The sequence below is a fragment of the Pseudophryne corroboree genome, chromosome 9 (assembly GCF_028390025.1).
Source record: "Pseudophryne corroboree isolate aPseCor3 chromosome 9, aPseCor3.hap2, whole genome shotgun sequence".
Classification (NCBI taxonomy): Eukaryota; Metazoa; Chordata; class Amphibia; order Anura; family Myobatrachidae; genus Pseudophryne; species Pseudophryne corroboree.
Window position 1 is genome coordinate 90,475,353 of NC_086452.1, and position 27,992 is coordinate 90,503,344.

The 27,992-nt window shown below is 43.6% G+C and overlaps 1 protein-coding gene across 1 annotated transcript; it reads right to left on the reverse strand.

Moving 5' to 3' along the window:
* Positions 1 to 201: 201 nt before the first annotated feature.
* Positions 202 to 23,503, reverse strand: CMPK1 (cytidine/uridine monophosphate kinase 1). The gene is made up of 6 exons (XM_063939593.1): positions 23,268 to 23,503; positions 20,007 to 20,153; positions 8,703 to 8,855; positions 7,254 to 7,330; positions 6,801 to 6,897; positions 202 to 5,424 (listed from the first exon to the last, which is right to left on the reverse strand). Exons 1-6 carry the CDS (start codon positions 23,415 to 23,417, stop codon positions 5,383 to 5,385), a joined length of 666 nt encoding a protein of 221 aa, XP_063795663.1. The 5' UTR covers positions 23,418 to 23,503; the 3' UTR covers positions 202 to 5,382.
* Between the last annotated feature and the right edge of the window lie 4,489 nt (positions 23,504 to 27,992).

Below are 27,992 nucleotides of genomic sequence, written 5' to 3' on the forward strand. Positions count from 1 at the left end.
CACTCATTTTAAAGAAATGGGTCATTTAAATCAACCACAGGGATCACCCGCTGCTACGTGAAACCGAGAGGCTTACCATAAAAGCTTTGCAGATTGCATAATGTACAGTATGAAATACATTATACATCATAAAAGAAAGACAGCTATAGCGTACATAAGTAAATAAATAAAAAGCTTAAACAATACATAAAAAAAGCTAAAAACAATTTAACATTTTATTTTTCTTATTGAAAGAATTGACAGAAATACTCTCTACAACCACCAATAAACATGTATGGAGATTGGGCAAATATCGATAACCCCCAATAATTAATACAACTCAATCAATAAAAGTAGGTTTTCACCTTCTAGTCCTACATAGCTGTAAAGATAATGGAGGAGACTTATAGTCCAAAAGTATGGTATAAAAATAGATATGTATCCCATGTTAACAAAATGATTGCTTTTATTTAAATATTAATACATTTAAATATCTGGTTGCTGTGGATTATAAAACCTTTTCTGCTGTTCCTTGCACATGATACAACTCCCCAATAAATCATTCACTGTAATTTTTATTTTTTAAACAGCAAGGTTGTATTTTAGCCAACCAGTTTCCCCACTCATCCTATCAGGCATGGCAGTGCTGTTTTCCAACAAACTGGAACCTGCATTCTGTCCTTAAAGTAGTTATTACTGCCATACAAGTGTAGAAAAGTGGAGCTTTACCTTCAACCATTGTGTATAGATGGTTTGAGAAGCCAAATGTGTGCGGAGCGGAATTAATTTATCTTTGCACGCCTTAGTATTTAGAGCAAGCTCTATCAGAGACCTCTGCGTAGGTAACGCAACAGAAAACATGTTCCCCTGAATATTACACAGGTCTACATATCTGATGGCGAATGTACAAAAAGATTTACACAAATAAGCTCCTAAAACATTATTACGTTTACAGGAGACAAGAGTAGTACACGGTATAAACAGACATCAGTAGAAATTATCTAAATTATATGTTCCCTTTAAATGTGTGTGTGTTTTCAACAAGCATGGCTATATATATATATATATATATATATATATATATATACACACACACACACGCCATGCACACTAGGCGATTTTGAGCTCAAAGTAACTCAAAACGCCAAAAGTGAGCTACTTTGAGCTCAAAATCGCCCAGTGTGTATTGGCCTTAAGTGACATCACAGAGGCATGCTAACTTTTGGGCCTCGTGCCTCGGTACGTTAAAACCAAAATTCAAACCAGTTTGAAACAAAGTGTTCGCCAATTCATTTTTTTCTTTCAAATTCTCTCTCCAATTTTTGTTTTTGTTTTTTTTGTTTATCAGACGGCTGTTCACAGCCACGCGTCACCCTAACTTACCATTTTCTATATAATCACTTCAGGAGAAAAGTCGGAGCTACATTTACATAGCAGGATGGAAAGAATAACAACATCTGCTAAATTCAAGTTTGGCGCGAACATGTCTCGTCCGCAAATAACTGCGACCACGTGCCACGCTTATAGTACCAGACTTGTGGATTTTTGTTTGCAGTCCCATCTACGTCCTTGCAATGGCAAGGACGTAGATGGGATTTTTTATGTCCTTGCAATGCCAACTCGCCCCTATTTGAATTAACCAGCCCAAAAAAAGTGAGATAGTACAATGGGAAAAAAAAAAATCCTTTTGCCATTTGCTCCCCGTCTCCCAGGCACTGTGGATTAGGCTGTTTAATGTGATAATTGGCCAGATCAATTATCACATTAAACAGTTTGCTAATTGCAGCCAATCCTGTTCCATGGCTTCGTTTCACCCCACCTCCCTTATCTACCCTACCAGAGCAGTGATGAAGCTGGGGACCTATCAGGTGAGGGACAGACTGCTGCTTGATATAATCAGCCAATAGAAAGTGTCTCATATCTATCCCCCTCCAGTGTACTAGTGGGAGGGAGGAGTAATTCTTCTTGCAGCAGGCTTTGCATTGCATGTACATGTGAAATCAGCCAAAATCGTCCTGCTTAGTCAAAAACCCAATTAAATGAACAACAAAACCGGATACATGGTAGAATAGTAAAGGACCCAGGACTAGGAGACAGATATATGATAAGCATTAGCTTGAAGCAGATATGCCATGTTACTCTCCTAGGTACATTGATAGTTATGACTAGATACAACAATGGTTGCCTGGACTGCAGATATTGTGCCCGCGAGAAGTTTGGTTCCTCACTTACAGATATGGGACCAGCTCACATCATAAATACCGATGTTGATAAAACATCCATGATGAAGATTTTAATGAGTACACATTGGCTAAATGACCAGGCAACTATTTTTTTTTTAGCCTGAAGCAATAGTAAGACTATAAATTCATATTAAGGTGCATACACACTGGACGTTTATGCCCAGCGTGTAAGCAGAGAGATGATGTGAAAATCGCTGGACGGAAAATCGTGCAGTGCATACACACTGAGCGATTTTCACCTGGCCCAGCGATTTTCGCGGGGGTAAACCACTTTCAACAGTAGGAGATTGTGGAAAGTGGTTCACTTGGCCGGTAAAACAGGACGGCGGAGGCTGGTGATGATGCGGGAGCGCGCATCAGCACTCACCGTTCATTACCCAGCCATACACACTAGGCGATTTTGAGCTCAAAGTAACTCAAAACGCCAAAAGTGAGCTACTTTGAGCTCAAAATCGCCCATTGTGTATTGGCCTTAAGTGACATCACAGAGGCATGCTAACTTTTGGGCCTCGTGCCTCGGTACATTAAAAGCAAAATTCAAACCAGTTTGAAACAAACTGTTCGCCAATTCATTTTTTTCTTTCAAATTTTCTCTCCACTTTATTTTATGTAACATAACATAATTTTACACAGAAATCCAGCTAAAAAAAAACATGTATTGATCGCATTAACTCATAGGTTCTCAAACTCGGTCCTCAGGACCCCGCACAATGCATGTTTTGCAGGTCTCCTCACAGAATCACAATTGAAATAATTAACTCCAGCTGTGGACCTTTTAAAATGTGCCTGTGAGTAATTAATTCAGCTGTGCACCTGCTGAGTTACCTACAAAACATGTACTGTGTGGGGTCCTGAGGACCGAGTTTGAGAACCTGTGCATCAACTGATCAAAGGAAATGAATCACCCAAAGACTTGTCCATAAATAAATTAGACAAAAACACATGCAAAATAAGGACAGTGACTTTGCAAACTGAGGTCAAAAAGATCCAGCTCTAACCACCCCCGGCCCTCAGGAATTACTATAGGTCAACATAGGTGTTTGTAATTCTAAAATGATTGGCCAGTAAAGTGGATGTGTCACCTACACACTAGGAACTAGCGATACGACGGAGGCTGGAGACACAAAGTGGCCGCCCTAACGGTGCGTCAGCAACTCAACCACTTAAACTCTTCCAATTATTCTTGTGAAATCCTGTGCTTCCAACATGTGCAATTTTCTAATGATAGCACCAAAGTTTAAAGAGAACAATTCTAAACTAAAAATAAAAAATGAACTGGAGCCGATTTCATACATTGACAAATAAGACATGACACGGCAGCATGACCTTACAGTACCAACACAGCCTGCCCTTGTGAATAAAGAAGTGTAGTGACAATAGAACCCAATGCCTCCTCTGTATGCCTGTATCTGAAAACATTGTTATATCTTATTTAAAATAGCACATCTCATTAATATCTCTTCTATAAAATCAACTTGTCTTTTAGGTTTAGTGGTCCTTTAAATATCCAGTTGATGGACCAGCATCATTTATTTTGGAAAAAAAGGGGTGAAAGCTTAAGAGCACTGAGGTTGTTCTCAAACACCTCTGTATGGGACACATACTTTAAGCAGTTGTCGGGGTAATTCTACGTTATGCCGATGTCTGTCGGGGAATCAGGGAACTCAAACATATTGAAAGTTCTCAATCCGCTGATTCCACCCCAAAAAAATAATCGTCGAGTTGGAGATGTTAACATGTATTTGCAGATTCCCTGACGGATTACCGATCAAGGATGTCCTCATATCTGTGGTTTTTTTATCGTGGATCGGAATACAGGTACACCACCGATTATCCGGCACCTCTTTAATCCGGACACATCAGGTGCCGGTGCAAGTTAGGCTGCGAGTGTGAGTTAGAATGTGGGAGGGTTTAGATTGGCTGAGGGAGGCTTAGTTAGGCGGGGGGTGAGGGGGGCCTGGAACTGAAGGAGACGGATTATTGATGGTGTACCTGTACATAGAATAGAGGGATCAGGGCTCAGACATACAGCCAACATTTTCTGACCAGAAAGGCACTGCATTCTAACGTTGCTATGTTTGCAGCATTTGCATAGTACAATCACTATGTGGAGTCGGGGAAGACGGCAGTTCCATGTTACACATTCACTTTCCTTATGTGAAGCAGGCATTATCAGACGGGCTTCATTAAATTGTCCATCTGACAATGCCTGAGCTGCTGTTGGGATCGAAGAACAGGAAGATATCTCTGAGAGCCAATGGTTTCTATGTGCTATTAAGTGCTTCTACATTCTGTGCTGAGCCCATGGAAGTAAGTTACAGTAAATGTATTTAAAAACTGTGTGCATTGTACACATTGCTATAGAAGGCCTAACGGAAAAAGCCTTTACACTTCAGTAGAAGACGTGACACTTACACCGGTACATAAACTGGGATAGGCGGCAGGAGGTTCCGATACGGTGGTCATGACAATGTAAACATTTGAAACTGCACAACCAAGTTAAAAGTGTAGCTAATGTCTCTATGCAATAGGGGTAGACATTGGAGCCTGACCCAGTGATAACCAGATAGTCTACCAAATGACCCATAAATTACTAACCACTTCATAAAGATGCAGCCCAGCGACTAGCGACGTCACGAAGCCAGTGAACGGGCTCGGTGAGGTCGCTGCTGCTGAACCGGCTGGGTTCTCTCATACATCCAATCAGGCCACAAAAACGCTGCTGACACTGTGTGTAGCCACGCCGTAGAACTTTCACTTCTCTGCACACGCAATACTCCCCGTCATCGTGAATGGGAGAGAACAGCATCCCATGGCTTTATGTAAAAAGCATTTGGTCTGTTTTGCAAAAGTAATAAATAGACAAGGTTTTGTTGTATTTGTAGATTAAAACCCCATTACTACCAAAGCTCTGCTATGCATCGGAAAGGGCAACATAGCAAGGGGCTTATTCATAGGTCAGGAATAACAGATAGAAACCTGCAGGCTGAAACAAGTAGACAGAAGTGACGTAGATATAACAATACATTTAAAACCCTGATTTACAGTGCTTCGATTATAAAATAAAGAATAGAAAAAAAAAAAGTAAATATGAAGTATGCACAGGAGACACTTTATCTACATAGGACTTAGAACGCATCTCCGATGATGAACCCCGCCGTCATCCTTCCCGGTCAAAGATTTCCTGGACTTTGAGGAAAACCTGGAACAGAAAAGTTGGCAAGTGCTTTAACACCAATGACACTGGGTCACTGTTTAATTATACACCCACTGTATCACTGGCTTTCACATAAGGCCACAAAATGCTAAAATAAATAAATAAATGGACAAATGCATGACATTCTGGTTCACTGTACAAGGGTGGTTCAATAGCAAAGGCAACAAGACCTCTCAGTGTGTAATGTCTCTATATTGTTCTAATTTCACACCAGGCCAGAGCAGGTAGACCCCTGCTTCCCCCCACGGCCGTTAGATGCGCCTCATATCAGTCACACTGTCCCAACATCAGGTGTCAGATGGCGGGACTGGCAGACACATGGTCAAACATTGAGGTGTGTAGGGTGATCAGATTTCTGCATGTAAAGGGGACATCAGCAGCTGAAATTTACCACCAACTTGTTGGGGTATACGGTGATAACATCATGTCACCAAAACAGGTTTGGTGTATTGCCTGTGGTGGACAAACTTGACCAGTTGGATTGCTGCTCGTCTTGAACTTCTGTCCTGCCGTTATGAAAGGCAGTGCTCCAAACCTGTTTCTGCTCTGGCCTGGCGGGAAATTAGAATGAAATAGAGAACATTACAGACATGAGAGGTCTTGTTACCCTACTTATTGAACCACCTTCGTATACTGTTATGGTTGTAGTAGTGAAAAGAAAGCAGAGAATTATTAAAGAGGGGTGTAACAATCTAAAAAAGTTCAATATTACTACACACGCACATTTTTTAAAATCTATTCACGGTCTTTCAACTTTACATACACCCAGCAGAACATGGCTGTGGAAGGCTTCTGTGCAGGTTTGAAATGACTTTAAAGAGGCCTGTCGTGCTTTACCCTTAATGTTAGCGTCTCCTTAAATTGTCACTTCAAAGCTGCTGTTTCATAAACATAGACTTAACTCTACACAAGTATGTTCTTCAAAGTCTGTACATCTCACAAACAGGTTAACAACCTTCAAACAAAATTAACATTTAAAGACCAGATGAAAAAATTACAACAAAATAAGACGGATGTACAGGACACTTGGGGGGTAATTCCAAGTTGATCGCAGCAGGATTTTTGATAGCAATTGGGCAAAACCATGTGCAATGCAGGGGAGGCAGATATAACATGTGCAGAAAGAGTTAGATTTGGGTGGGTTATTTTATTTCTGTGCAGGGTAAATACTGGCTGCTTTATTTTTACACTGCAATTTAGATTGCAGATTGAACTCACCACACCCAAATCTAACTCTCTCTGCACATGTTATATCTGCCTCCCCTGAAGTGCACATGGTGTTGCCCAATTGCTAACAAAAATCCTGCTGCGATCAACTTGGAATTACCTCCTTGGTTCTGTCGCCTTGTCTTTTTACTTACCTGATCTACAGAATGGGAAGCATCAACTTTCCGTACTTTTCCCTTTTTCTCATACAAGTCTATTATGGGCCGGGTGGACTGAAGATATGTCTGTATCCTGCAACAAAGAAAAGCACCCTCTTAGCTGTACAGTTGTATGTTTATTCTCAAACATACATATATTCAGGGAAAATCTGGGTCATTGAGCACTTGCCACGCCTAGTTGAAGGCACAAAATAGCAGAAGAACTTAGAATTTTCTATATACAGATCCCTTTGAGATGCACCTGTCACCTATATACTGTGGGGTAACATCTTTAAGGCTAAATCAAGATACATAAATGTCAGCCTATCACTTCCCGAGGACATCATTTTGGGAACCAATCGGATGCAGTCTCATCATTATTGGTTTAGCTGTCCACACCATACAGAGAACAAATGCTCTTTAATAAGGAGGGTGACAAGCTGTAGTTACCGCTTTTCTAAGCTCTCCCTGTTGTCATCACTTCTTCCGCTGCTCTTCCCTCGTTCCAGACAGCGACCGATGCAAATCTAAGGTAAAACACACAGAAATCGGTTCCGACATTACTATGGTATACAGGAAGAGAGAAAATGGTATACAAGATATGCGCCCTATAAGAGCATACAATTGATCCAAAGAGGTTATAAACAAAGTGTGATCAGAGTTTCCTACCCCATCCAGCACTGACAATAGCCACATCCTACAATATATTTTATTGCCGATCAAGGTGCTATGTAGTGTGATCTGACCCGTAGGCTGCTAGTCTTTACAGGAGTGCAGAGAATATGGAACACTCATCCAGAGCCAATGTACAGAAAACTGGTACAATGAGGACAGTTTCCAGGACAAAGTGAGTGCGTGGGATGTTCACTCACTGCTGAAGATTACTGTTCAGCAGGTGGCTACCTTCGCTCAGCATTTAAAAGGGCAATTATATTGTTTTTATATTGCCTGTTCAGATTACCGTTTACTGTGCAGCTATGTTTAAGTGATGGGTATTATATTCTAATCATGCTCACAAGATCCATCTGCGCAGATACTGCGCCACTATCCACCTGGCACTCTGCTCTCATGTTCACTGCTGGGTTGTCCAGTGACCTCTGACCCATACAGACAAACCCGTTACCCATCATGACATAGCCATTTCCAAACGGTATGTAAAATCACAAAAACTCAACGACCCGATGTGTAAACGTGCAGATGTTTTTACAGTCCATCAAGTGATATTATTGATCCCGTTCCATGACTAATCACAAATGCATATAAATGGCAATCACTTAGAAGTAAATGTCTGGCTGCCAAAATTTCAGAAAATCTAATACAGGTATTATAACAAATTATTATTTATTATATTGAACAAAAAGGCGACAATTTTCAGAAAGTGATGGGAAGATCATTCAGGACATAACGCTTTTATGCAGATTATAAAACCCAAGATTTGCTAAAAAAGTAAGCTCAAAAGATTCCATGTTCAGATCTAAAAAAAAAAAAAAAACAACACACACGCACAAAAGCTAAGAACATAAGTAGCTTTATAGACACAGTCAGCAAGAACATTCACAATACTTCCTTTCTCCTGGCATACCAGCCATCTAGTAACTGCCAGCATGTGAGTATACCCAGCCGTTAGATAGCTCATAGTATAAAATGCTACACAGAGAACAAGAACTTCCATCAGAGCCATGCTGTAGATGGACACATGCAGTTGACTCTTATAAATACAAGTTCATACTTGCTAAACACGTTTTGATGACTGGATAACATCTTTATAAATAACAGTCGAAGTCCAGCAATTGCTCTGGTGACACTGAAATCTAACCAGTTGTAAATGACAAGTGAAAATCTTGTTGTAGGGCTCCCTAGGCAACCGACCGGTCAGACCTGATGATCTGTGTGTCCTACCTCATTATCACAATCAAAGAAGAGGACGAATGACACCTCTGCCTTCTCAGTCATTGTCCTGTCCCAGCCTTGTAGGTTGTCCTCGTTTCTGGGGAAACCGTCGATGAGAAATTTATTCTTGTCTACGTTGGCTGCCATAGTCAGCTCCATTGCCTGCAAGGTAAAACAGTGTAAGGGATGGGAATAATGGGGCAGATGTATTAACCTGGAGATGGCATAAGGAAGTGATAAACCAGTGATATGTGCAAGGTGATAAAGGCAGCAGCCAATCAGCTCCAATATGTAAATTAACAGTTAGGAGCTGATTGGCTGGTGCCTTTATCACCTTGCACATATCACTGGTTTATCACTTCCTTATGCATTCTCCAGGTTAATACATCTGCCCCAATGTCTGTCCACCACTGTATAGCTAGTAGCCTGAAAATTCATTCAACATAACCTCGCTAAACTTAGCACATGTGCCAACACTCGTATCACCCAGTTACACCCCTGCTGCCACAAGTGGAGATGCTACTGGGTTGCATATGAATCAGCACCGCCTGTAGATATGTACGCTTGTCTAAGCCGCATGCGCAGAGGGAATACACGCAAGATCAGTCTGAAAAAGTCTTATCTTCTACTATGTGTGGTTCACTATGTAGTCATTTAACTCCAAACTTAAAAAAAATAATAGAAAATAACTAATGCAAAAGAATAGAGAATGTTTAAATTCATAATAAACCCTAAATAAAGTCTTTTTTACCCCATATTCTATAAAATGTATAGCCATTCCACTAAGATTTGGATGTGTCTACTACGTTTCGCTGGCGCTTGGGATCCCGACCGCCTGCATGCGGCAGCGGGACGAGCGCAAGAGCCCCTTGCGGGCACGGTGCACGCTATTTATTCTCCCTCCAGGGGTATCGTTGACACCCCAAGAGGGAGAGTAGTTGTCAGTATACCGGCTGTCAGGATCCCGGCGCCGGTATGGTGAGCACCGGGATCCCGACAGCCGGCATCTCAAATGCCTCCCGATTAGGATATACCCCAGCCTGGCACAAAAGCTTTCACTGATCTGTTTGCGCCAACCAACAAAATAACCATTCAAGGTGCAGATGTACTTAGCCTTGGACAGTGATAACGCGGAGAGAGACAAATCACCAAACAATCAGCTCCTAGCTGTCATTTCTCAAGCACAGCCTGTAAAAGTAGTAAGGAGCTGGTACTTTATCTCTCTCCAATTTATTACTCTCCAAGGCTTAATACACTGCTCAAAAAATAAAGGGAACACTAAAATAACACATCCTAGATCTGAATGAATAAAATATTCTTATTAAATACTTTGTTCTTTACATAGTTGAATGTGCTGACAACAAAATCACACAAAAATTATCAATGGAAATCAAATTTATTAACCCATGGAGGTCTGGATTTGGAGTCACCCTCAAAATTAAAGTGGAAAAACACACTACAGGATGATCCAACTTTGATGTAATGTCCTTAAATCAAGTCAAAATGAGGCTCAGTAGTGTGTGTGGCCTCCACGTGCCTGTATGACCTCCCTACAACCCACACAAGTGGCTCAGGTAGTGCAGCTCATCCAGGATAGCACATCAATGCGAGCTGTGGCAAGAAGGTTTGCTGTGGTGTCTGTCAGCGTAGTGTCCAGAGCATGGAGGTGCTACCAGGAGACAGGCCAGTACATCAGGAGACGTGGAGGAGGCCGTAGGAGGGCAACAACCCAGCAGCAGGACCGCTACCTCTGCCTTTGTGCAAGGAGGAACAGGAGGAGCACTGCCAGAGCCCTGAAAAACGACCTCCAGCAAGCCACAAATGTGCATGTGTCTACTCAAACGATCAGAAACAGACTCCATAAGGGTGGTATGAGGGCCCGACGCCCACAGGTGGGGGTTGTGTTTACAGCCCAACACCGTGCAGGACGTTTGGCATTTGCCAGAGAACACCAAGATTGGCAAATTCGCCACTGGCACCCTGTGCTCTTCACAGATGAAAGCAGGTTCTCACTGAGCTTGTGACAGACGTGACAGAGTCTGGAGATGCCAAGGAGAACATTCTGCTGCCTGCAACATCCTCCAGCATGACCGGTTTGGCAATGGGTCAGTAATGGTGTGGGGTGGCATTTCTTTGGGGGGCCGCACAGCCCTCCATGTGCTCGCCAGAGTTGGCCTGACTGCCATTAGGTACCGAGATGAGATCCTCAGACCCCTTGTGAGACCATATGCTGGTGCAGTTGGCCCTGGGTTCCTCCTAATACAAGACAATACTAGACCTCATGTGGCTGGAATGTGTCAGCAGTTCCTGCAAGACTAAGGCATTGATGCTATGGACTGGCCCGCCCGTTCCCCAGACCTGAATCCAATTGAGCACATCTGGGACATCATGTCTCGCTCCATCCACCAATGCCACGTTGCACCACAGACTGTCCAGGAGTTGGCGGATGCTTTAGTCCAGGTCTGGGAGGAGATCCCTCAGGAAACCATCCGCCACCTCATCAGGAGCATGCCCAGGCGTTGTAGGGAGGTCATACAGGCACGTGGAGGCCACACACACTACTGAGCCTCATTTTGACTTGTTTTAAGGACATTACATTAAAGTTGGATCAGCCTGTAGTGTGTTTATCCACTTTAATTTTGAGGGTGACTCCAAAACCAGACCTCCATGGGTTAATAAATTTGATTTCCATTCATAATTTTTGTGTGATTTTGTGGTCAGCACATTCAACTATGTAAAGAACAAAGTATTTAATAAGAATATTTCATTAATTCAGATCTAGGATGAGCAGTGTACATCTGCCCCTAAGAGAGACAAAAGCATAATAAGATAGCACTACAAGGATATACACCGAAAAGAAAGGTCAGATGGTTTCCATTTTAAAAGACCAGATTCATAGAACACTTTCAGCATATGTTCAATGGACTGTCACCCTCTCTCATCATAGATCTTAGTCTTACGCCAACTTCAGATTTGGGGTCTATAAAATGGGAACCGCGCCTGCCTGCCTTCCTCCCTCACCGTTTTAAACACAGTTTAAGCATGCTGGCAGTTGTAGTCCAGCAACATGAACAGCCTCATCTGCTCAAGGCAGACACAATCACATTTGTTGCAGATAACAGGAAAAAGAATTGCATTCGCCTAGGTGGCATAGCTGTACGGAGTACGTGGAAGGTCTTACTGAAAGGATCAATGTATGAGTCATATTTCGCTGCTATAAAAAGCCACATGGAAAGAGGACGTAATTGTCACGGGAGTGTGCGGTACATGGCCTTTTATCTTATATATATATATATATATATATATATATATATATAGAAAAGATGGGTAACCCATATTCCTAGTATCAGCAGAGCCGGCCATAGGCATAGGTAAACTAGGCAATTGCCTAGGGCATTTGATATGCCTAGGGGCATCAGCAGCTTCTGCTGATTAAAATTATATGCGGCATGCCTATATTCTGTATGTAGCATTTCATATGCAGATACAGCCACAGTCTCACACAGTATATAGGCATGCCGCATATCAGTTTAATCAGCAGAAGCTGCTCGTGCATCCTAGCCGCATAGCAATGCAAATAAGATGCATTTTCATTAAAAAAAAAGGTGCCCGACGTTAGCATTGATGCAAAATTTGTGAGGACACATCTGTATCCAAGCAGAGGCAGAGGTCACAGAGTGGCAGTGTGAGTGGTTTGGTTGTGCAGTAGTGTTCGGGATATGTGTAAGGAGCATTATGTGTGTCATGTAAAAATGCTTTAATAATGTGCAGCATATGTGTAAAGGGCCACTATGCGTGTCATTATGTGTATAAGAGCATTAATAATCTGCGGCATATGTGTAACAGGGTACTACTGTATGTGTGTCATTATGTGTATAGGGGCACTAATAATGTGCAGCAAATGTGTAGGGGGCACTATGTGTGTCATGATGTGTATAAGGGCATTAATAATGTGCGCCATATGTGTAAGGTACATTATGTGTAAAAGGGCAATAATAAAGGTTGTCATAATGTGTAAGGCGCATTATGTTTATAAGGACATTAATGCATCTCATATGTGTAAGGGGCATTACTGTGTGGAATTGTGTATAAATGCATTACTAATGTGTGGCATTATGTGTATAAGGTGCTCTACTATGTGGCGTTGCATATAGAAAGGAAACTACTGTGCTGTCTAATGTGAATAAAGAGCAATAAGGTGTGGTGTAATGTGAATAAGGAGCAATTCAGTGTGATGTAATGTGAATAAGGGGCTCTACTGTGAGGAGTAACGTTTATACGGTAAAGTGATACTACTGTGGGATGTAATATGAATTCTGGACACTATAGCAAGATAAAATTAGAATAAAGTTGCAGTACTGTGTGGCGTAATTGGAATTGGGGTTACTATTGTATGGCCATGCCCCTTCCCAGCAAGAAGATGCCCCTTTTTGGGCTGTGCGTCAAATGTGCGAACTGTTCCTATTTAAAATATAGGGGGTACAAGGACTGCTATGGGTGAGGGGTGATGGTGCTGGGAAAGAGGTGCAAGGTCAGAGGCAGAACCAGCGGTGATGCTAGGGGGCACCAGCCAAAATCTTGCCTAGGGCATCATATTGGTTAGGGCCGGCTCTGAGTATCAGTCTTCATCCGTAGGACCATAAGACATTCTGCTGATTCTATATATATGGCTAAAGAGAATCAGAACCACATATTTCTACTAAAGACCATATTGGAACTAACATCATAGCGGCAACAGCTAATTGAGAAAACGTGAATGTGGTAGAGCAGATGATGTAGTGTTAGGTATAACAGTGAACAATTTAGGGATATTTCTTTTAGGTTATGTCATCTGCATAAATGATTTTGTTTAAGATTTATTAAGATCCATTAACTATCATTAGCGCAAATGTGCTTAAATACAGTAACCCAGAGCAGCTAGACAAATGGCAGCATTGCTCTAACTATAAAGAACTCAAAACGCAATACAGGTTGAGTCTCCCTTATCCAAAATGCTTGGGACCAGAGGCATTTTGGATATCGGATTTTTCCGTATTTTGGAATAATTGCATATCATAATGAGATATCATGGCGATGGGATCCAAGTCTAAGCACAGAATGCATTTATGTTTCATATACACCTTATACACACAGCCTGAAGGTCATTTTAGCCATTATTTTTAATAACTTTGTGCATTAAACAAAGTGTGTCTACATTCACACAATTCATTTATGTTTCATATACACCTTATACACACAGCCTGGAGGTCATTTAATACAATATTTTTAATAACTCTGTCTATTAAACAAAGTTTGTATACATTGAGCCATCAGAAAACAAAGTTTCACTGTCTCACTCTCCGTCAAAAAAATCCGTATTTCGGAATATTCCGTATTTCGGAATATATGGATATGGGATACTCAACCTGTACAAAGCTGGGTTTTACTCGGTTCAAGTTCGGTTTTCCGTATTTCTCTTATTAGCTATACATAACACGTGACATCCCTGAGCCAATAAGATGCCGTTTTAAGATCAGAGTAAATAAGAATTTACTCACCGGTAATTCTATTTCTCGTAGTCCGTAGTGGATGCTGGGAACTCCGTAAGGACCATGGGGAATAGCGGGCTCCGAAGGAGGCTGGGCACTCTAGAAAGATCTTAGACTACCTGGTGTGCACTGGCTCCTCCCACTATGACCCTCCTCCAAGCCTCAGTTAGGTACTGTGCCCGGACGAGCGTACACAATAAGGAAGGATTTTGAATCCCGGGTAAGACTTATACCAGCCACACCAATCACACCGTACAACTCGTGATATGAAACACAGTTAACAGTATGAAACAATAGAGCCTCTCAACAGATGGCTCAACAATAACCCGATTTAGTTAACAATAACTATGTACACGTATTGCAGATAAACCGCACTTGGGATGGGCGCCCAGCATCCACTACGGACTACGAGAAATAGAATTACCGGTGAGTAAATTCTTATTTTCTCTAACGTCCTAGTGGATGCTGGGAACTCCGTAAGGACCATGGGGATTATACCAAAGCTCCCAAACGGGCGGGAGAGTGCGGATGACTCTGCAGCACTGAATGAGAGAACTCCAGGTCCTCCTCAGCCAGGGTATCAAATTTGTAGAATTTTGCAAACGTGTTTGCCCCTGACCAAGTAGCTGCTCGGCAAAGTTGTAAAGCCGAGACCCCTCGGGCAGCCGCCCAAGATGAGCCCACCTTCCTTGTGGAATGGGCATTGACAGATTTTGGCTGTGGCAGGCCTGCCACAGTATGTGCAAGCTGAATTGTACTACAAATCCAACGAGCAATAGTCTGCTTAGAAGCAGGAGCACCCAGCTTGTTAGGTGCATATAGGATAAACAGCGAGTCAGATTTTCTGACTCTAGCCGTTCTGGAAACATATATTTTCAGTGCCCTGACAACGTCTAGCAACTTGGAGTCCTCCAAGTCCCTAGTAGCCTAGGCACCACAATAGGCTGGTTCAGGTGAAACGCTGACACCACCTTTGGGAGAAACTGGGGACGAGTCCTCAATTCTGTCCTATCCATATGGAAAATCAAATAAGGGCTTTTACAAGACAAAGCCGCCAACTTTGATACTCGCCTGGCAGAAGCCAAGGCCAATAACATAACCACCTTCCACGTGAGATATTTCAGATCCACGGTTTTTAGTGGTTCAAACCAATGTGATTTTAAGAAACTCAACACCACGTTGAGATCCCAAGGTGCCACAGGAGGCACAACCGGGGGCTGACTCTGCAGCACTCCTTTTATAAATGTCTGAACTTCAGGTACTGAAGCTAGTTCTTTTTGAAAGAAAATCGACAGAGCCGAGATCTGTACCTTAATGGAACCCAATTTAAGGCCCATAGTCACTCCTGCTTGCAGGAAATGCAGAAATCGACCTAGTTGAAATTCCTCTGTTGGGGCCCTTTCGGCCTCACACCATGCAACATATTTTCGCCATATGCGGTGATAATGAGTTGCTGTAACCTCTTTCCTGGCTTTAGTAAGCGTAGGAATGACTTCCTCCGGAATGCCCTTTTCCTTCAGGATCCGGCGTTCAACCGCCATGCCGACAAACGCAGCCGCGGTAAGTCTTGGAACAGACAGGGCCCCTGCTGCCGCAGGTCCTGTCTGAGTGGCAGAGGCCATGGGTCCTCTGATATAAATTCTTGAAGTTCTGGGTACCAAGCTCTTCTTGGCCATCCACGAGTATCGTTCTTACTCCTCGCCTTCTTATTATTCTCAGTACCTTTGGTATGAGAGGCAGAGGGGAGAACACATAAACCGACTGGTACACCCACGGTGTTACCAGAGCGTCCATAGCTATCGCCTGAGGGTCCCTTGACCCGGTGCAATATCTTTTATAGCTTTTTGTTGAGGCGGGACGCCATCATGTCCACCTGTGGCCTTTCCCAATGGTGTACAATCCTATTGGAAGACTTCTGGAGGAAGTCCCCATTCTCCCGGGTGGAGGTCGTGTCTGTTGAGAAGATCTGCTTCCCAGTTGTCCACTCCGGGAATGAACACTGCTGACAGTGCTAACACATGATTTTCCGCCTATCGGAGAATCCTTGTGGCTTCTGCCATCGCCATCCTGCTTCTTGTGCCGCCCTGTTGGTTTACATGGGCGACTGCCGTGATGTTGTCTGATTGGATCAGTACCGGCTGGTTTTGAAGCAGAGGCCTTGCCGGCCTCAGGGCATTGTAAATGGCCCTCAGGTCCAGAATATTTATGTGTAGGGAAATAACCTGACTTGACCAAAGTCCCTGGAAATTTCTTCCCTGTGTGACTGCCTCCCAGCCTCAAAGGCTTGAATCCATGGTCACTAGGACCTAGTCCTGTATGCCGAACCTGCGGCCCTCTTGAAGATGGGCACTCTGCAGCCACCACAGTAGAGATAACCCTGTCTCCAAGGACCAGGGTATCAGCCTATGCATCGGAAGATGCGATCCGGACCACTTGTCCAACAGGTCCCTCTGAAAAGTTCTTGTATGGAACCTGCCTAATGGGATTGCTTCGTAGGAAGCTACCATTTTTCCCAGGACTCGCGTGCAATGATGCACCGCTACCTATTTTGGCTTCAGGAGGTCTCTGAATAGAGATGACAACTCCTTGGCTTTCTCCTCCGGGAGAAACACTATTTCTGGTTTATGTCCAGAACCATCCCCAGGAACAGTAGACGTGTCATAGGAACCAGCTGTGACTTTGGACTGTTTAGAATCCAACCATGCTGTTGTAGCACTTTCCAAAATAGTGCTACCCCGACTACCAACTGCTCCTTGGACCTCGCCCTTATAACGAGATTGTCCAAGTACGGGATAATTACAACTCCCTTTTTTTGAAGGAGTATCAACATTTCGGCCATTACCTTGATAAAACACCCTCGGTGCCATGTACAGTCCAAACGGCAGTGTCTGGACTTGGTAATGGTAATCCTGTACCACAAATCTGAGGTACTCCTGGCGAGGATGGTAAATGGGGACATGCAGGTAAGCATCCTTGATGTCCCAGGATACCATGTAATCCCCCTCGTCCAGGCTTGGAATAACCGCCCTGAGCGATTCCATCTTGAACTTGAATTGTTGTGTTCAAGGATTTTAAATATAAAATGGGTCACACCGAACCATGCGGTTTCGGTACCCCAACCCGTGTGGAATAGTAACCCCGTCCTTGTTGAAGTAGGGGCACCTTGAGTATTACCTGCTGGGAATACCGCTTATTAATTGCCTTTAGCACAGCCTCCCTGCCTGAGGGAGTTGTCAGCAAGGCATATTTTAGGAAACGGCTGGGGGGAGACATCTCGAATTCCAGCTTGTACCCCTGAAATACTACTTGAAAGAAACAGGGATCCACCTGTGAGTGAGCCCACTAATTGCTGAAATTTTTGAGACGGCCCCCCACCGTACCTGGCTACACCTGTGGAGCACCCGCGTCATGGTGTGGCCTCACAGGAGGCGGGGGAAGAATCTTGATTCTGGGAACAGGCTGACTGGTGCAGCTTTTTTCCCTCTACCCTTGTCTCTGTACAGAAAGGAAGCGCCATTTGTTTCTGAAGCCGAAAGGACTGTACCTTTGTCTGTGAGGAAACCTGAGGTAAAATTATTTCTTCCCAGCAGTTGCTGTGGATACGAGGTCCCAGAGACCATCCCCAAATAATTCCTCACCCTTATAAGGCTCTCTATGCGCTTTTTAAGTCAGCATCACCTGTCCAGTGACAGGTCTCTAATACCCTCCTGACAGAATGGACATTACATTTATTTTGGATGCCAGCCGGCAAAATATCCCTCTGTGCATCCCCCATATATAAGACGACGTCTTTAATATGTTTTTATGTTTGCCAACTAGTATCCCTGTTTGACAGGGTCACCGACCACGCTGCAGCAGCACTATCTGCAAGTCTCAGTCTAGTACCTGAGTGTGTAAATACAGACTTCAGGATAGCCTCCTGTTTTTTATCAACAGGTACCTATTAAAGTGGCCGTATCCTAAGACGGCAGTGCCACCTTTTTTGACAAACGTGTGAGCGCCTTATCCACCCTAGGGGATATCTCCCAGCGTAACTTATCCACCTGGCGGGAAAGGGTACGCCATCAGTAACTTTTTATAAATTACCAGTTTCTTAACGGGGGAACCAACGCTTTCACACACTTCATTTATTCATCTGATGGGGGAACAAAACACTGCCTGTTTTTTCTCCCCAAACCTAAAACCCATTTTTAGAGGTGCTTGGGTTAAAGTCAGAAATGTATAACACATTTTTTATTGCCGGGATCACGTCACGGATGTTCCTAGTGGATTGTGTATATGTCTCCACCTTGTCGACACTGGAGTCAGACTCCGTGTCGACATCTGTGTCTGCCATCTGAGAGAGCGGGCGTTTTTGAGCCCCTGATGGCCTTTGAGACGCCTGGGCAGGCGCGGGCTGCGAAGCCGGCTGTCCCACAGCTGTTACGTCATCCACCCTTTTATGTAAGGAGTTGACACTGTCGGTTAATACCTTTCACCTATCCATCCACTCTGGTGTCGGCCCCACAGGGGGCGACATCACATATATCGGCCTCTGTTCTGTCACCATATAAGCCTCCTCATTCAACATGTCGACACAGCTGTACCGACACACCGCAGACACACAGGGAATGCTCTAAACGAGGACAGGACCCACAAAAGCCCTTTGGGGGGACAGAGTAAGAGTATGCCAGCACACACCAGAGCGCTATATATATATATATATATATATATACAGGGACTAACTGAGTTATGTCCCTAATAGCTGCTTTTTATATAATATACTGTATACAGTGCCAATTGTAATGCCCCCCCTCTCTTTTCCCTCTTACTGTACTGTAGAATTGCAGGGAAGAGCCAGGGAGCTTCCTTCCAGCCGAGCTGTGAGGGAAAAATGGCGCCAGTGTGCTGAGGAGATAGGCCGCGAAAAAGGGGCGGAGCCTATTCTCCCGTTTTTTATGGAATTCTGGCAGGGGTATTTACCTCATATATAGCCCCTGGGGCCATATATTGAGGTATTTTAGCCAGCCAAGGTGTTTTTATTGCTGCCTCAGGGCGCCCCCCCCAGCGCCCTGCACCCTCAGTGACCGGAGTGTGAAGTGTGTGAGAGGAGCAATGGCGCACAGCTGCAGTGCTGTGCGCTACCTTGGTGAAGACAGAGTCTTCATGCCGCCGATTTTCCGGACCATCTTCTTGCTTCTGGCTCTGTAAGGGGGACGGCGGCGCGGCTCCGGGACCGAACATCAAGGCTGGGCCTGCGGTCGATCCCTCTGGAGCTAATGGTGTCCAGTAGCCTAAGAAGCCCAATCCGGCTGCAAGCAGGCGAGTTCGCTTCTTCTCCCCTTAGTCCCTCGCTGCAGTGAGCCTGTTGCCAGCAGGTCTCACTGAAAATAACAAATTCTAAGACTATAACTTTCTAAGAGCTCAGGAGAGCCCCTAGTGTGCATCCAACCTCGGCCGGGCACGAAATCTAACTGAGGCTTGGAGGAGGGTCATAGTGGGAGGAGCCAGTGCACACCAGGTAGTCTAAGATCTTTCTAGAGTGCCCAGCCTCCTTCGGAGCCCGCTATTCCCCATGGTCCTTACGGAGTTCCCAGCATCCACTAGGACGTTAGAGAAAAACCGAACTCGCTCATTTCTAGTTTAAACCACAGAGGCAGCAGGATTTTAATCCTCATATCAACTGTATACAAAACTGTACAGCAACTGGGACTTGCACGGTTAGAGCTGTGAAGTGGTTAACTGTCTTACAGACAAGTATTCCCATCCACAAAGCCCGTCAGTCGCCCACTCTAGTAATGCTTACCCTTTGCAGTAGGCTGATTGTAATCTCAACCGGAACGATCTTCCCGTCTTTTATGTACGTCTCAATGAGCTCTCCATACTGAGAGCCTGGCCTTTTCCTTTCATCACGAAGCAGGTCGCCAGCTGACAGATGGGTATAACCATACTTCTAAAAATTGAAATTAATAAACAAAAAAAATAATAAGTAATCAAGATGCCTTAAAGGAAAATAAAAATATCAAGTGCTGAGCAATCTCGGTAATAAGAAAAGTGCCTCAACAATTAAGTATTCCTTTTTCTCTTCCACCCCATCACAACTGTACTGTGTCTGTAAATTGGGAGCTTCACAGAGCAGGCTCATTTCAAAGGTACAGTACACTGACTTTACTGGGAGGAACTGCAGGCCACCAAACACTAATGGGCCCCACACACTTGTCGACCCACCGCCGATCTGCCCGACGGCCGATACGGCCAGCGGGCGACCCGGCGGCGGGAGGGAGGTGACGTGGGGGTGAAGTTTCTTCACTCCCCCTGTCACCCGGCTCCATAGCCCTGCATGCTAATATGGACGAGATTGTCTATATTGGCCTGCATGTTTAAACGATCCAGCACCAGCTTTGAACGAGCACGGGGTGCTAGAATGAACACGGAATAGAGAATTTGGTCTTTCTTGTAATTTTTTCTGAGTGGACTACTGGCAAAATTGTTTAGTTCCTTACAGAATTCCTGTGTAGCTGTTATTTGTCCTACACTGCGTGTTTAGGATGCATGTTTAAAGTCACTTTCTGCTTCTGGGAAATGTGGCTTTTCCTTGCAATTTGCAAATGGAAACAGTTTTAGGTCTTTCAAGGTGGCTGCTGCACCAGACCTGTTATTAGAGTCTGAAATGAGGCCAGGATTTAAAATCTCATCCCAAATTGCTGCACAACCGTCTAAAAATATGCTTTGCTTTCTCAATAATGGTTTTAAATTAATAAAAAGTTAGAATAGGGAATAGCGGTCATTCCTGTATTCTTCATAATTGGCCAATAGTGTTAACTAGAGTCATGACATTAGAATTAACCATCAACATGTTAGTATTTTTTTTTTATCCAACCTTGCCATTGATAAATAACCCCATCTTCTACCATGCAGACCATAAATAACCCCGCCTCCTACCTTGCCAATCATAGTGGATGAATTTATCATAAATAAGCCCACTTCCTACCTTGCCAATCATAAATAACCCGCCTCCTACCTTGCCAATCATAGTAGATGAATTTATCATAAATAAGCCCGCCTCCTACCTTGCCAATCATAGTAGATGAATTTATCATAAATAAGCCCGCCTCCTACCTTGCCAGTCATAATTAATCCCCACCTGTCCATTCCTTATTTGTTGTGTAGGTTAGTATTAATGAGACACCATATTAAGGAACCAGTCTTCATAAATAGCACATTACTGTTTAGCAGGGAGTTAATTATATTTTACTGTACACATATTTAAATATAGCAACCCTTTCACAGGGAAGCTTTAAAAAAAAAAAAAAAAAAATATTATATATATATATATATTTTTTTTTTTATGGAAAGGTACATACTTTTTGTTAAACTTATATACATATATATATATTTTGACCATTGTGTCTACAACATCTACACAAACATTGCTGACTCCAATCAATGGGCCTGATTCAGATCTGATCGCAGCAGCAAATTTGTTAGCTAAAGGGCAAAACCATGTGCACGGCAGGTGGGGCAGATGTAACATGTGTAGAGAGAGTTAGATTTGGGTGTGGTGTGTTCAAACTGAAATCTAAATTGCAGGGTAAAAATAAAGCAGACAGTATTTACCCTGCACAGAAACAAAATAACCCACCCAAATCTACCTGTTACTCTCTCTGCACATGTTATATCTGCTCCCCCTGCAGTGCACATGGTTTTTCCCATTAGATAGCAAATTTGCTACTGCTATCAGATCTGAATTATGGCCAATGTTTGATAACATGGTGTGTGCAAATACAGAACTTGCATTTGAAGTACCAGACTCACATTGCAGCCCATGTGTTCAAGGGAATACTGTCACACACATCCCATTATGTTGTCAGTAAGTTGTTTTGTTTGCCAAGTGTTACAAAGTTACTGTCAGTTACATATATCTGCATGGATCAGTCACTCCTGACTTATGATGAGACTGTAAGAATAAGGTACTATCGCCTAAAGCAATTATACAGCATTTCCTGGAATCGTGCCTGTTTGTGTGACAACCAAGCAGATTCGTGGCGGATTCCACTACTTAATGACAGCTTCAAGTTTCATTCCTGACACACCCTCAGGAATAGAAGTTAACTGTGCCAGTAGGAATTATTGCTGCGAAAAACTGACGGTGTAATAGTTGCAGTTTCAGTAAGGGCCCCTTACAAATGTGTAACTATAACGACCAAGTAACAATGTAAAGATAACTAACCCCAAATAATTAATTATTATTATTATTATTATTATTATTATTATTATTAGGCAGCAGTTTCCCAGCGTTTGCTGGTCTTTTTGTCATCTGATGCACAAAATTAAAAAATAAAATGAAATGTAGACTACTTTGGTTTTGTTTCAAATACAATTAATGGTGGGTATCATTGAAAAAGTACAGATAATTTGTTGCAAGCGAGACAATGAAATACTTCTATATAGGATGTTTGGCATGCCAAAATCCCATTATGGAACTACAAGTCTAATAAGAACCTGCCATATAGACGGCTATGGTGACAGTAACACAGAGCAAAGCACGTGCATGAAACCAACCCCTTAGGTTATTTTTTGGACAAATTTGGGCAAATAACATAAGCACCTCACATGGGGGTAAATTAGCTAAGATGGGAGTGCTATTTAAGATGGGATGTTTCCCATAGCAACCAGATTCCAGGTATTATCTTCTAGAAGGTGCTAGATAACTGAGAAGTAGAAACTGATTGGTTGCTATGGGCAACATCCCATCTTAACTAGAACTCCCATCTTAGTAAATGTACCCCTGGGCTTTACACACCTATAGAAACGCCCGTGGGGAAGATGATATCTAAAACTCTGCCCCCATAGTGGATGAATTAATAACTATCATTGTTTTGTTATAAATGAATAAAATTTATTGTACACATGACTCCTATTATGCAGCTGTCAGGGAGTGCTGGGACCTGTAGTTCCCCTAACAGCTGAGCCATAGGTTGCTGTACAAGATAATGGGAGCGAGCGATACTAACTGGGAACCAGTGACCCCTCTATAGCTGCAGCCTAAAGTTCCCATTGCACTCACCTCCACTATCTTCTCACACTGGGTGCCCTTCCCAGCCCCGGGACCTCCGAGAACGAACACTACCAGGGGCTTCATGACGGAGCTGAGCAGAGAGCGGGCGGACAGTGCAGGAGGGAAGCGGGACAGGACGCCCAGGGCACGGAATAGCATACAGAGGGAGGGGGAAAGCCGGCAGCCTGCTGAGGTGTCACTGGCAGGAAGTGACAACACCGCCAGGGCGCTGGCCCCTCCCCCTCTGGTGAAGACTTCGACGTTGATTGGTAGAATCAACAGTCAATCATCTGAAGCGCCACTTCCAGCCAGCGCCATTATAACTGTGACCATTTGCCAATACTGTGATCCCGCAGAAGCCATGATGGTTGCAGGCACTTGCCCTTCCACCAAATCAGTGGCTTTGGAAAGAAACTAGCAACTCATTCTGAATATTTTGTGTAAAGTTTGTCAAGATTTAAACTGAAATAAATTTACTTGACATTAAAAACTCATACTTTATTATTGGATTTAATGTCTTCAGGGAGTGTACAATCGGTTTCTTTATGTCTTACATGTCACACTTTACTGTTCAAACAATATTTATTATACGGCCCAACATTTAGTCATTCAGACAAATAAGTCTCACTAGCAAGAAACCCCTGTCCTGATCTACCAATGGGGAAAACATGACACAATCCCTGACTTGGGTCTGTACTGCAAAAATCAGGACAGTTGGAAGGTATTCATACTTTGAGACAGGGAAAAGGGTGATTCCCTTAAGCCGGGTTTAGGCGATTTTGGCCTAAAAAATAAACGATAACAACATAAATGACGTTATCGTTTATTTTTAGGCTTATATCATCCACTGTGTATGGCATACTTGCCTACCTGACTCTCTCCATGAGGGAGAAAATGCTCTGTTCCTGGACTTTCCTGGTAATGTATGATTGCCATCACCTGTGGTGAAACACCTTTCTTATCAATTAACTAGCTCACCACAGGTGATGGCAATCATACATTACCAGGAAAGTCCAGGAACAGAGCATTTTCTCCCTCATGGAGAGGGTCAGGTAGGAAAGTATGGTGTATGGGGGTAATATTGGTGAACGATGCGTGCTCCCGCACGTCATTCAGTGATCACCAATATTGAGCTGACATGTAGCTCAACCCGTCAATGTCGGGCTGAGCTGCACGTCCGGGACTGCCGGCGGTGTCGTCACTGAACGTTATAGTTGAATGATAACGCTCAGTGTGTATGCGATATATTGTTGAATGCTATATCGTTCAACAATATCGTTGTTCATCGCCGGCATTTCATTATCGCTCAGTGTGTATCCAGCTTTAGACACTGGAAATTCTAAAGAATGTTGGTGGAGCATCTTGGAGTAGAGTAACTATATACTCAAACGGGGGATTCACAGATTGTGTATCAAACAAAAAAACTCCTTTGTGGTGCACTCTCACTAAATAATGAGATAATGAAAATATAGCTTTCAGATCTCATTTACCAACAGCCACATATAAAATGCAATTGTGGTAAGAAAATTTTGCCCCAACTCACTACATCGTCATGAAAATGATTGCTTGCATTAACTAAGGTTGCGGTGCCAGGACAGAGCTTCCACAAAACTCCTGTCAGCAAGTACATAGACACGAAGTGATAGCTTCACATTCAAGAGCTTGGTGAATCTGACTTGCACAGCAGCCCCCACAGAAACCTACGGGGACTGCTTTTATGTTGAGAAATGGAGGGTGTGCAGAGAATATCAGAGATCTCTGCTGCTGTCCCTCCACGTTAAATTATGGGGATGCTTAATATTCGTGGGTACCCCTAAAAATGATTTTATTTTATTTTTTTCTCCAGAGGAAATCCCTGCAGTTTTCTTTAATAAATATGCCCCTGAATGTACATTATGATACGGCTGACATTGCTACAGTCAGTAAATCTACTGTTTCAAGGATGAATTAACCTCATAGCAAAATTAGAAGGAGAAATGAAACAGAAACATAAAACAACTACCACATATGACCAGAGGTGTAGCAAGGTGTCATGGTGCCTGGAGCAAGGTATGTTTCGGCGCCCCCATGACCTGTACTGAACTGGGGGCGTGGCCACCAGGGCCGGATCTAGACCTTGTGGCATCCAGTGCGAAAGTTTCCTTTGCGTTTGCACGGCTGCTAAAAGTAGCTAGCGAGCGATCAACTCGGAATGATCCCCTTTGTGCTTTATCAGATGCATCCACATCAGGCCCAGTGTTATTAGTGCAAATAAAAAAGCAAGGGCTTACAAAGTCTTAGTAGCAGGTGGTGTACTAGAAGTGGGAAGAACTCTGCAAGAAGACTGATTTAAACAAAAAACGCACAACTAAAATGAAGAAAACTCATGTATAACAAGTTATTGCAGTGTAGAGTGGTCATATTCCTTATTAATAATATGAACATCATACTTGCCTACTTTTGAAAAAGCATTTCAGGAAGATTGTAAAAGTAACACCTACCAGCGCGGACGTGATAATGTCGATTTTATCTTAAAACATAAAGCTATACCTTTAAACACTCTTTTACCATGGAGCCGCTGCGGCCGCTAAACTTAATACACACGCTACGTACTTTATACACTGTATCACTGTACGGACTTTGCGTACAAACGCCGCGCTGGGGGTACAAAGTACACGCAGCGCGTACACACCCAATTGATACACTTTTAAACCTTATACAGTTAGGCAATGTAATACACCTTAACAGTACAGGAGAGGTCATAGGTTGATTTGAAAAGGTGGGCGATGTCTTTCTTAACTGCTCTTGTGGGTGGTCTCCTCTGGATTCCTGCTGCATACATAATATACAGTAAATACAGTTTATATCTATATTCTGCTTCTGCACCTAACTATCCGCAGGAACATGCGATCTTCCGCAAACCAACACCGGAATGTTTCCCTTAAAATACCCTACAGCTGGATACCAAATACCACCTTATAACCTTAGTCTGTCCCCTCCTATCCTGTAAAGGTGAATCCCCTTGTTCTGGAATCATTTAAACTGTTGATACTTGCTGATGTGGTGCAGGGGGACTATGTGTACAATGTGCACTATTTGGATTGAATATGTAATGTTTTGATAGCTCTCCATGCGTTCACAAACTCCGCCGTAAATACCCATACCACGCGCAGGAACGAGGGAGCGACCATACGCAAATTGCGGATATGTGCACGCACGGCTGAACAAGTGCACGCGCAATGGGCATGTGTGTGTATTTTGTACGTGATGTGTGCTTTGCAATATTTTTAGACTTTGACAGACGTGTACCGCTACATCAGAGAGGCGTGTTATGAAAATGACTTACATCCAAATGTAAATGAGGCCCAAACTTAGTAATGTCATTGTCTACTTGTTGAAGAAAAGACACTGATACCAGGGCCGAAACTAGGGTTTCTGTCACCCGGGGCAAGACAGTCATTTAATCCCCCTCCCCCGTCTCCCAATATACAGAAATACATCCTCCCATACATGTATACAATACACCATCAATAATACACAGTACGGTACATATCTACACAGCCCCTGAATATACACATACTGCCAAAATAAACATATATACGTGCCCCTGTATATACACATACCCCAGTATACTGTTATTAAATACACCCCTCCTATACATACAAATTAAGTACCCACCCCCGGGTACTCCAGCATACACACACAACACCAGGTTACGCTGCACTGCTCCAGTACACACACACAGGGTTACACTGCACTGCTCCAGTACACACACAGGGTTTTACTGTACTGCTTTAGCAGACACACACTCGGTAACACTGAACTGCTCCAGTACATGCACACACACACACAGGGTTACACTGCACTGCTCCAACACACGTACACACAGGGTTACACTGCACTGCTCAAGTACACACACAGGGTTACACTGCACTGCTCCAACACACACACACACACACACACGGTTACACTGCACTGCTCCAACACATGCACACACACACACACACACACACACACACAGTTACACTGCACTGCTCCAACACACACACACACACACACACACACACACACACACAGGGTTACACTGCACGGCTCCAACACATGCACACACACAGGGTTACACTGCACTGCTCCAACACATGCACACACACAGGGTTACACTGCACTGCTCCAACACATGCACACACACAGGGTTACACTGCACTGCTCCAACACATGCACACACACACACACACACACACAGGGTTACACTGCACTGCTCCAACACATGCACACACACACACACACACACACACACACACACACAGGGTTACACTGCACTGCTCCAACACATGCACACACACACACACACGGTTACACTGCACTGCTCCAACACATACACACACACACACACACACAGGGTTACACTGAACTGCTCCAACACACATACACACACAGAGTTACACTACACTGTTCCAACACACATAGACACAGGGTTACACTGAACTGCTCCAGCACACATACACACAGGGTTACACTGAACTGCTCCAGCACACATACAGACAGGGTTACACTGAACTGCTCCAGCACACATACACACAGGGTTACACTGAACTGCTCCAGCACACATACACACAGGGTTACACTGAACTGCTCCAGCACACATACACACAGGGTTACACTGAACTGCTCCAGCACACATACACACAGGGTTACACTGCACTACTCACACACACTAGGTTAAAGTACACTGCACACACACATATTGTACATATA

Bases quoted from the DNA above. Each gene is read 5' to 3' on its own strand.
- CMPK1 (XM_063939593.1), bottom strand. From the start codon at position 23,417: ATGCTATTCCGTGCCCTGGGCGTCCTGTCCCGCTTCCCTCCTGCACTG. The intron at 7,331-8,702 runs GTAGGACACACA...GTTTTACCTTAG, and splicing joins TCTTTGATTGTGATAATGAG to ATTTGCATCGGTCGCTGTCT. The intron at 6,898-7,253 runs GTAACTACAGCT...TCTTTGTTGCAG, and splicing joins AGGGAGAGCTTAGAAAAGCG to GATACAGACATATCTTCAGT.